The sequence below is a fragment of the Mesoplodon mirus genome, assembly GCF_964341445.2.
Source record: "Mesoplodon mirus genome assembly, chromosome: 2".
Classification (NCBI taxonomy): domain Eukaryota; kingdom Metazoa; phylum Chordata; class Mammalia; order Artiodactyla; family Ziphiidae; genus Mesoplodon; species Mesoplodon mirus.
In genome coordinates, this window is record NC_138977.1 from 82,067,563 (window position 1) to 82,079,534 (window position 11,972).

The following is an 11,972-nucleotide window of genomic DNA, read 5'->3' on the forward strand; positions in this document are numbered from 1 at the left end:
ATTTTGAATTCTCAACTTGGCTTTCTCTTTGTCTTACATTTTATTGTGGAGACATGGAATCCATGCCTCAGTTATTACCCTGTGGTTCAATAATACTGCTCTGTCATTGATAGCTGTATTGTTCTGGTTAATTAATTTGTATATATATTAGAAAGTTTTATACTATATGTTATATAGGTTTATCAGTTCAGCACATATAGGTTTTACAATTCAGCTGTAATTAAATGCTTGATTAAATATAATTGATATAAAAAGTTTATCATGAAAACCACATTGAAAAAGTTGCAAGTAAAATAACGAACACCTCTGTACCCATGAATGTAAGTAACAAGTGATAACATTTTACTGTATGTGCTTCATATATATATATTTTTGTTGTTATTGTTCCTCCCTTTGCATTATCCCCAATCCTTTTCTCTTTCTTCTCTCCCTTTCTGATGGAAATCAACATCCTTCAGTTTGGTCTGCATCATCCTGGACAGTTTTGAAAATACCTTTACTACGTGTATTGTACATTCATCCATAATTGGTCTGTAGTATCCTTTTTGTGAGTTTAAAAAAATGAACATACATGGTGTCACACTATATCGTCAGCCAAGCCACTTATTTTATTTTTACCCAATACAGTTTTCAAGATCTACTCATCTCGACAGATTGAGTTTTTTTTTTATTATAACTGCTGTGTAGTATTGTGTGACCTTATCATAATGTATCCATCCCTCTATTGATGGATGTTTAATTATAATGTTGCAGTGAGCTTTATTTTGCATATCAACATGTGTACTCTTATCATTATCCTTTTTCCTAGCTTTTTATATTGAAAAATTAAAAACCTGCAGAGAAGTTGAAAGAATTGTACAATATACATATTGTACAAATTTTGTACAATATATGAATTGTACATATATCCTTTACCTAGATTGATCAGTCGTCAACATTTGGCCACATTTGTTTATTATCTCTCTAGAATTTTTTTCTGCTGAACCATTTGAGAATAAGTCTCATTAAACATTGTGGTGCTTTACTTTTGCATATGTCAGCATGTTTATCTCTTGAGGACAAATTCATTCTCCTACATAATCACAATACATTATCACTTTTAAGACATTTAACATTGTTATAATGATATTGTCTAATATACAGGCCATATTCAGATTTTTCCAGTTGTATGGAAATGTCCTATGTAGCTGTGCCATGTTCCGCCCCCAATCCAGGATCTAGTCATGCATCATATGTTCCAGTTGATTGTCCCAAATCTGTAGCATCCTATAATATAGAAGAGTTCCTCAGTCTGTTTTTTGTTTTCCATGTTATTGACATTTTTAAAGACTCCACGCCAGTTGTTTGGTAGATTGCCCTACAATTTTAATTTGTCTGATTGTTTCTTCATGATTAGATTCAGTTTAAAATTTTCTTGGTGAAAATACCGCATAGGAGATGTTAGGTCATCCTTGGGGAACTAATCAAGAGACATATATGGTCAGTTTGCCCCAGTATTGGTGGTGTTAAGTTTGATTTCTTAGCTTAATGTGGGACTCTATCATATCAGATTTCACTTTGTAAATGTACCTTTTCTCCCTTTGTAATCAATTAGTAAATTTTGGTGATTGATACTTTGTGACTGTGTGAATAACTGTTCTCATTTTGCCTAATGATTTTAGCATCCACAGATGATCCTTGTCTGAATCAATTATTATATTGGTGGTTGCATAATGGTGTTTTTTTAAAAAATTATTTTTTAAAATATATTTATTTTGGGCTGTGTTGTGTCTTTGTTGTTGCACGTGGGCTTTCTCTAGTTGCGGTGGCTTCTCTTGTTGCAGAGCACTGGTTGTAGGCATGCGGGCTTCAGTAGTTGTGGCATGCGGGCTCTGTAGTTGTGGCTCACGGGCTCTAGAGCGCAGGCTCAGTGGTTGTGGCGCACAGGCCTAGTTGCTCTGCAGCATGTGGGACCTTCCAGGACCAGGGATCAAACCCATGTCCCCTGCATTGGCAGGAGGATTCTTAACCACTGTGCTACCAGGGAAGTTCTCATAATGGTGTTTTATAATTTTGTGTTCCTTCTCTGTTTATTAGCAGACATTCTTTGATAAAGTAGAGGATCCCCCTCCCCCAGTTGTTTTTTAAATAGAATTTTGAAAATCTTGGAGAAAGAACTAGAAAACAACAACAATAAAGATTAGAAAAGAGAAAATTTAAGAGCGGTTTAAATACATTATTTAATCTGGAGAAAAGAAAAGTAGAAGTATTATATGGAAGTATTATAAAGGAATATTTTGTCTATAGAGGATGAGTAAATCATTTACTCAATAAAATCTGATTATCTTCTATATTCTAGACATCAGGGATAAAGCAGTGAAAAAGACACACAATCCCTGTCTTTATGGAGTTTGCTGTCTAGTAGGATAGATGACAGTGAATAAATAGTTACATAAATGGTTAGCATTGTGATAAGAAAGTACAGGTTGCTATGTTTCATTTAGCATAAATTCCCAGATCCCTACATGATTGTTCCTTGGCCTGTCTCTACATTCTCATCTCGTGTTTTGCTTCTTCTCCTTTTCTTTATGTTTATCTACATTATCATTTGTTAACCTCCAGATTAAATTAGGCTCCCTATTGAAAGCCTCTCATAGTACTCCTCTGTATCACAGTACTTATAAAAAGCTTGTTGTATAATTGATTATTAAATGTCCATCTTTTTGGCCAAGAATTGAGTCAGTGATGATTATTGAATCATTATTGTATATTGAGCCTTTCATTCACCACTTTAAAAAACTTTTGAATAAATGACTGAATAAAGGGTAGGTATTCCTCTCATTTTATAGGTAAGGAAACTGATGATATAAACAGTTTAATAAAGTGGAAAAGAGTAAGTGTCAGTAAGGATACAGAGAATTGGAACCCTCATATATTGCTGGTGGGAATGTTAAGTGGTACAACCACTGTGGAAAAGGTTGACATTCCTTGAAAGGTTAAACACAGAGCTACCATATGACCCAGCAGTTCTGCTCCTAGGTTTGTACACAAGAGAATTAAAAACACAATTCATCCACACAAAAGCTGGTACATGAATGTTCATAATAGCCAAAAGGTGGAAACAACCCAAATCTTATCAACTGGTGTGAATGGACAAAATGTGGTATATCCATACAATGGAATATAATTCAGCCATAAAAAGGAATGAAATGCTGATACGTGCTACAACATGGATGAAGCTTGTAAACATTATGCAGTGTGAAAGAAGCCAGTACAAAGGGCCACATATTACATGATTTCCATTTATTGTACATGAAATGTCTAGAATGGGCAGATCAATAGAAACAGAAAGTACATTAATGTTTGCTGGGACTGGAAGGGGGGGAATGGAGATTGCTAACAGGAACAGAATTTCTTTTTGAGAAGATGGAATGTTCTGGAATTAGATCGTGTTGATGGTTACACAACATTGTAATAATGTACTAAAAACTACTGAATTGTACATTTTAAAATCATGAATTTTATGTTAGGTGAATTTTATCTCAATAGAAAAAATTATGAGAATAAAAGTGTTAAATAATTTGTGTAAGGTGATAGTGGATCAGACCCAAGATACAAACCCTTTTTGGAAGCCAAAGCCCATCTTGTGCCTGCTACCTGTGGTAGCCTGTAGTTACTGACATCACCAGCAGATGGTAGTATTGTTGAATAGAAATGTGTCCAGGGGAAAAATCTGTGGCTCTGCCCCGCATTGCTTTTAGTCATAAAAGATGATTGTCAAAATTGGGGATGAATTAAAAAAAAAAAAAATCTGACCCTTTTGTGTCTTCTTATTGAAATATACACCACTACTACTCATGAAGCTTCTTTTGCCCCCAAATAACCAGAAGCAAGTAAAGCCTTTAGATCTGACTACTACTCGATACAGATATAGGGAACAGAGGAACATGTTAGATGGCACCATGGAGATACAGTCAGCAAAATCCAGACTGTAAATATCTAGGATAAATGATCTAATTTTTTCAACAAATTGTAAAAAAAAAAAAAAAAGATAAGAAAAGAAAGTGCACACACACACAGGGGGAAGGAGAACCTTTAGATTAAAAGTTAAGAAATATATCAACCAACTACAATGTGTGGAGACTTGTTTCAACCCTGATTCAAACAAATCACAGTAAAAACATTTTTTTGAGACGACTGGGGGACATTTTTAGCCATTTTTAGAAACATATTAAGGAACTATTTTTAACTTTGTACCATATGATGGTGACATTGTGGTTATGTTTTTTTTAAAGAGTCCTTTTTGAATACATACGGAAATATTTACAGTTGAAATGTTAAGAAATCTGAGATATGCTTAAAAATCAGTTTAAAAAGGTGATAAGCAGGATTAACCTGAAATTCGGGAACCTAAGCATATTAATTCATTCAATAAACATCCTCTGACACCCTACTTCGAGGCATGTGAGAACATTTTCAGAGCAGTAAGTAAACTATTGAAAGGTGAAATGCTGTAAATAACTGACTTAACTGATGAGAGGAGCGGTAGTGAAGGAGTGACGAGAGCTGAATTATGGTTAATTGAGAGATTTTTTTTTAAGTAAGCATTTATTTGTAATATCACATAAAGAACAATGCACAAATAATTATTGTATAGCATAAAAACTTTTTACAGAATGAATACCCGTGTATAGCCATCACGCAGAGAGAGTTGAATTTTGAACAAAATGTTGCTTGAAGTTATGGAGGTGGATCTTAAGCAAAGAAGGAATTATAAATGCAGGAGCAACATATCCACTAAAATTCTAGTCTAAATATTGCCCTGGAGATACGAGACTCAAAAAACAGTCTGTTTGTGGATCTGATGGAGTCTTAGGGCAACTTACTGAGCAGAATATGGAATGTTTATGTGTATATGTATTTTATGCTAAAGGTCAAAACTTGTGCTTTTTTTTTTTTTTTTTTTTTTTGCTGTATGCGGGCCTCTCACTGTTGTGGCCTCTCCCGTTGCGGGGCATGGGCTCCGGACACGCAGGCTCAGTGGCCATGGCCCATAGGCCCAGCCACTCCGCGGCATGTGGGATCTTCCCGGACCGGGGCACGAACCTGTGTCCCCTGCATCGGCAGGTGGACTCTCAACCACTGCACCACCAGGGAAGCCCAAAACTTGTGCTATTTATAACTGAGGAACAAGTATCTATTGAATTATTAAATCAACTCCTGTTATTAACAGGTTTTTTTTGTTATTTTATTGTAGCTATTACTGACTTTCAGGATTTATATACTTGATTTTCACAAGGTCATTTCCAAAGCAGAAACTGTGGTCTTTTAAGAGTCTCAGGTTCATTCAATATTATAAAATCATCTGTTTGGAAGAGTTTCTTAAGTTAATAATTGATTATCTTTAGCAGTAAGACTGCAGTCCATGCTATAATTAGTGGATTTGCTAATGGCTATTCCTGAGGATGATATTCTATAAAGCAGTTGCCTTATACCCCATTTTATTGTTAAGGAAATAGGCACAGATAGGCTAAGTAATTGTCCATGGTCCTATCACACAGTCATTTAGTGGCAGAGCTGCTAATCAGACCAAAGCTGGGTGGCTTCAGAGTAATAGAGTTGTTGTAAAGATTCTTAGTTAATAAATATAAGTCACTTAAAGCAATGCCTGACTCCATGTGTGTAATAATTGTTAAGTATCATTAATATTATTGTTGTTATCATTATTTCAGAGAGAAATTCTGATAGCACATGGAAATCTCTCTCCCCACAGGAGAAGTCCCACTAAAGTCTTTAGGTGGATGAGTTGCTAGGAAGCTTCCATACTTAAAATGTAGATGAAACAGTACATTTAAAAACATTAATTTGGGGATTTTTGAAGTGATAAGTCTCTAAATCCTCATGAAAATTATTTCATACGTGTTTGAGTAAAGGTTTGTTTTCTGTTGAGAATGTAAGATAGATCAATTTTAACGGTTCCAATTCCTGTTGTAACAGAATTTAAGCAGAATGGTGGTAAGCCCTATCTCTCTGTGATTACGGGGAGAGGAAACCACAGCCAGGGAGGAGTTGCTCGCATCAAACCAGCTGTCATTAAATACCTCACAAGCCATAGCTTCAGGTGAGTATAGATTTCTGTTATCGATAATGGCAGTTGCCCATATGCAGATGGTAAACACTAATAGTTTGCTCAGAACAATTTGTTAAAATAGTTAACTAAATTTAACCATCTGATTCTAGCCATAAATTCATGACTAGATTATGATATATAACATTCCTTTCTAGATTTATGATGTCCACTAAACCAGAAATGAGAGAAAAATGTTTGTTGTTGAAGTAATCATTTGACAAAACTATTTCATATATCATAAATTAAAAATCTAAAAGAAAATAAGTATATTTGTGTTTTTTTGATAATGTATCATTCAAGGTAGTTAGATTATACATATCATAGTTTAAGGTTGCTGTTTAATTCCTTTGAAAAGAAATAACATGTCTGTGGATTTTGGAAGGAGTTGGAGCTTCTGCTAAAATGTGGTTATAATTTGGATGTATTTAAACATTAGTGGAAATCTCCAGTCAGTTACAAATTTATACATCTTCATAAACTAAGTGCCATTATTGATCTTAGCTGACAAACATGAAATGTCCTTTTTCATTAAGTGGTTATGAGGAATCTAAGTACCCTCCTTCCCTTACTTCTAGTTTCAATGAGTGTAGCATATTTTGTTTGTCATGTAATAAAATGTTGGCTATATTATAGAAAATGGTAGTGTTAATTCTGAGCATGAAAATAGATGACATATTAGAGTTACTTTTACAAAAGGAGTAGTTAGACCACAACATTATCATGTTGGGATTAATGATCTGTTTTAGAGACTTGTGTTTCTTGTTTTGTTTTTTTTTTCGGTACGTGGGCCTCTCCCGTTGCAGAGCACAGGCTCCAGACGCGCAGGCTCAGCGGCCATGGCTCACTGGCCTAGCCGCTCTGCGGCATGTGGGATCTTCCCGGACCGGGGCATGAACCCGTGTCCCTTGTATCGGCAGGCAGACTCTCAACCACTGCGCCACCAGGGAAGCCCCAGAGACTTGTGTTTCTTTAAATTTCACAGTGAGGGAGTTGAAAGCATTTCATGGCCTGATGAATCAGACTTACCTATTAGAGATTTCTTGGTACTGTTACAATGCATAGAAATAATGTAATGCAGACATCGTCTTATCCTTCATGCAGAGTGCTGTTGTTCATGAGGGTCAAATACAGGCTTGAGAATTTTAAAAAATCTTAAATTGTAATAACTACTAAATTAGGAGTAACCCCCAGCCTTAGTCATGTATTTATTTTGACAATAGATTAAAAGGAACATAAGCATAGATATTAGTGCTGGATTTAACTTAAAGGAGAGTGTTTTGATAGTGAATATTATGTTTACCATAGGCACTTGAATTGATTACAAGATTATGTTTCTTAATCAGTTTGAAATTCTTATCTTTAAAATAACTCTTTTTTTCATTTCTGCAGGTTCTCTGAAATTAAACCAGGGTGCTTGAAAGTCATGCTAAAGTAAAATAAATGTCCTTGACTTAAAATTGTGAAGGTTTGTAGGTTAAAATTAGTTTTATTTGCAGTAATTTAGTCAACTGTACTGTAAATGTGTGTTTTATTAGAAGTAATGTCCAGTTATAAAACAGAAAAACATTATGTTTTTCAAAATTCAAGAGAAGTTTAATTTTTTACTGAATCACATGCCAAATAGGTAGTCTATTAAAAGTATTAAAGAGAATTTTTACTGATTACAAAATGTCTTAAGAAAATTATCAGCTGCAGTTTTAAAGATTGAAATGCTCTGATTCTTTCTCAGACAGAAAATGTAACCTTTATATTAATTGTTGTTTGACATTTAGTAAAGTCTTAAAGGCTTCTATGAGAGGTATTTAAAGTGCTTTGAGACCTGGTTCATAATACAAGCCCTTCAAAAGCTTGTATTTAAAAAAGAAGTACTGGGCTTCCCTGGTGGCGCAGTGGTTGAGAATCTGCCTGCCAGTGCTGGGGACACGGGTTTGAGCCCTGGTCTGAGAGGGTCCCACATACCGTGGAGCAACTGGGCCCGTGGGCCACAGCTACTGAGGCTGCGCATCTGGAGCCTGTGCTCCGCAACAGGAGAGGCCGCAATGGTGAGAGGCCCGCACACCGCGATGAAGAGTGGCCCCCGCTTGCCGCAACTGGAGGAAGCCCTCGCACAGGAACGAAGACCCAACATAGCCAAAGGTAAATAAATTAATTAATTAAAAAAAAAAGAAGTACTAGTATCAGTAGTAATGAAAGAAAGGAGATCTAACAAAAACACTTGAGTGCTTTTTGATTTCAAAACAATACAAAAAAAATCATTTTGCTATATCCTACAGGAAGGAAGACATGTTGTTGCACTTTCTTCTGCTTTGTATATGATCGTGATCTCTTATCTTTTGTTCCTTTGTTCTGTGTGTGTACATTTTCTAGGAGTAAAGTTGGAGTCTGAGATTATATTGCAGTTTTATACCTTCCATAGGCAGGCAAGTTTTCAGAGAAGGAGAAATGGTTAGGTATCTACCAAGTGCTCCTGTCTTATAAAACTGCTTCTAGTCTTATAGAACTGTCTGTGTAAGTGGTATTGAAGACAGTACTTAAAGAGCTATATTTTATATTTGAGGCATGTAATTTCTAAATTACAGTAGGTCAAAATCCTATTAACTTAAATAGATATAGAAAACTTTTTTGATATAATCATAAAAGAAATTATTACAATTTAAAAGTTTTTTACCTTTATTTTTAAAAAGAACCAACTTTCTGAAAGGAAATTTTCATTGACTTCTGTTTTTTGGTGAGCTAAAAAGTCCTGTTAGTATGTCAGTTATAATTTCCTTTATGCAAGTTTAGTGTGGTGAAGTATAATTTTCCAATGTGAGACACTGGCTTAGATAAATTTGACTTTGGATATGAAGGATATTTTCAACATACGTAATTTTAGCGAACAATTGCTTTTTGATAAGCATAAAAAATTATTTGGATCAGGAATGATACGATTGAGCTATTACTGAAAGAATCCTGAATTTCAGAATGGTTTCCCAAAAGAACAGACATTTTAATGAAAATAAAATTCAAAAAATGTCTTTATATATCATGAAAGCATGCTTGTAAAAGAAGAGCCATATCATTGAATTCATTTCCACAAAAATAAAAATATATGTTTATTAATTAGAAATAGTGACTGGTATTTAAGTATTATTCACATTTGTTATGTTTGTGGTAATTTGTTAAAAAAAAGAAAAGAATGCCAACAGTTTGGCATTATGTTTTGTGTGATGTCTAGAAGAATTGTGTACATTAAAAATAAAGCAATTCCTTTCAGCAACTTATAAAACTACAACTGTTAATGAAATAAAGTCTTTCTACATATAAATTGATACGATTTAAGAAATGTGAATAACAGTACTAAAACCTAGAATTATTCTAGTGTGTGCAGCTGCATACTCATTTTCTGTTTTTATATTTCCTTACCCAGTTTTAAAAAGACATCACTTTTGAGCACTTCAGCTAGACTTATTTCAGTATTATTTATTATAATTATGATTGATGTGGGAGCAGTCAAAAAGAACAAGAGGTAGGGTATTTTGTGGGCAGAAACCAAATGAAAGAACCTATGTTTTGTACTGTATCAACTCTAATTTTATGCTTTATTTGGTAAATCTAGGGTATTTCTTCTTAATCATCCATAAATATATAGGCAAATTATGAGCATCATAAATGTTTTTATGAAGTTGTTTAGTACCAAACTGCCTCCTACCCCACTATGTAGCATAGTTTAACCAACACATAATTATGAAAGAAAATTTTATAATTGCCCCTTTCTTGTTTTGCCTATTTCTAAATCCTGTATGCCAAAGGTAAACAGAGTTTGAGGATTATCAAATTTTTCTCTTTTGCCCATTTCTAAATCCTGTGTGTCAAAACTAATGATAATGTGGGGGTTATCAAAATTTTCATGTATGTATTGGTATATTTGTGCTAATATATGACTTATTAGAATGGCTCTTTGCAAAGTTATTAATATTTTAAAAGTATAACACTTCTGTAATTTGCAAGAGTTTAGTAACAGTTATATTCTTTCAAGAGTCTCTTACCAGTATCTACCAGGGGGAAAAGAGAACTAATGTGGAAACCACAGGGAAAGTGGGGTTGGACTCTTAACAGTATTTCCAACTATTCATTTCCTTCCTTCAACAGGAGAAATGGAAGCATGTTGTCTTACATTTATTGGATGTTCATATATCTCTATATTGTTTTCAAGTTGAGGTTTCTTCAATTTATTAGTGTTTCAATACTACTTGCAATTTAAAGGCCTTTAAATGTAGGACATATTGTATAGTAGAAATCCTGACTTTAAAGTGTCTTGTGTATTATAACACATTTTGAGAAGAAAAGCTAAATAATTCTTTTGGATTGTTTCCAATCCTTTATTCTGGTCTTTGTCTTTTTAAATTCAAGTGTTTTGTATGCTTAGAAAAAGGACGTGTATAAAAGTAAGATTGGTTATTTCTGAGCTGGAAATTGGAAACTTTGAAACTCAGGAAATTGCTCTGACAATGTTTTAACTGCTCTCAATTTAAGAAAATGACAAAATGTATAAAAAAGACACAGAAATAATGTGTGCTGTTTTTTCCAAGTGCTTCTTCTAAGTGCTTTTCCATTGTGCAATTGAGGTGAAGTTTGATAATTTTTCTGTGTAGTGGTTAAATATTGCTTATTTTTATTTACATGGTAAAGAAAACAGATTTAAATGTTTGCGTGGCCAAAAAAAATTGTCATTTAAAAGGTGAAGTAAGTTTGTGTAGAATGTATGTTAATGGTGCTTATTTTTAAAATGTAATTCAAGTTTACAGTGTTACTTAATGTCTCTTTGCAGAATTTATTAGAGAAATAAGGCTAGAATACATCTACATCCCGAAGAGCTTTTTATAACTTCACATTACATGATGATGAATTTTATTATTTTCCTTAAAGTTGAGCAGTTGAATTTTATGGTCCAAATGATGAACCCTGATTAACAAATGATTGAATTAACCATGAGACTTCTCATTAAAATATATTGCAGCTGTCAGTTGGAGAATATATTATAAAATTTTCAGATAGTATATAAGAAACAAAATACTTTTATTTGTACTATAAAGAAAATGTAATTTTGCTGTTAACTCTGTACTTTTTTATTGAAAATGTTTTATAACTTTGCTTTTAAAATTTCTTATGAAACCATTTGCAAATTATGTACTTAATTTAATAAAATACTTTAACCACTGTCTAGTGTGAGGATATCCTTCATTTGATGTGGTAGGGTTAGTGGTTTAAATATTAAAATATATGTGTATGTGTAACTTTGTAATTTCAAGGGAAAAGGGTCAAAAATTTTTCATTTTTGTACCACACCTTTTATTCTAGTTTAAATTATTTTGCTATAGCAAATAGGGGTCTACTTTTGAACCAGGTAAATGGGTTAGCTAGATTTGTCTTTTCATAACCTTATATCTTTTGACTGATGTCAAAATTAAGAATTGCATCTCTAAAGGATTCAAGTAATACTTTAATTAATATTAAAGGCCTTTGAACTTTATTCACCTCCAAAGCAGAATAATGTACTCGTTTAGCAAGGACTTAAAAATATTTATTCAACAAACATTTATTGAGCATTTGTTACTAGGGATACAAAGTGAGACAGACAGAGCTTCTATCCACAGGTATCTTACAGTCTCATCAACTATTTTGTGTATAGTGATTTATATGGTGGAACACTTTTCATATACATTATATTTTAAGACTCAAGAGAATTTTATTACATAGGTATGTTACAAAAGCTTAGACTGATTTGCCTAGTTAGTGACAGAGGTAAGACTTCAACTTAGATTCTCTGACTCCTAGTATAGAGCAACAGCATTTGTCATAACAGTAAAAATAATTACTGAAA

The 11,972-nt window shown here is 33.5% G+C and overlaps 1 protein-coding gene across 8 annotated transcripts in view; it reads left to right on the plus strand.

Moving 5' to 3' along the window:
* The window catches only part of N4BP2 (NEDD4 binding protein 2), an 85,533-nt gene extending 74,223 nt beyond the window's left edge, over nucleotides 1–11,310 (plus strand). For 6 of the 8 annotated variants that reach the window (XM_082611496.1, XM_082611502.1, XM_082611501.1 and 3 more), the window contains 2 exons: nucleotides 5,977–6,100; nucleotides 7,499–11,310. In XM_082611496.1, the coding sequence (XP_082467622.1) occupies nucleotides 5,977–6,100; nucleotides 7,499–7,544 (170 nt within the window). In that variant the 3' untranslated portion in view covers nucleotides 7,545–11,310. Of the gene's footprint in view, nucleotides 1–458; nucleotides 5,256–5,976; nucleotides 6,101–7,498 lie in introns of those variants that run through there. The other 2 variants (XM_082611499.1, XM_082611498.1) reach the window with 2 other exon arrangements.
* Nucleotides 11,311–11,972: the final 662 nt, after the last annotated feature.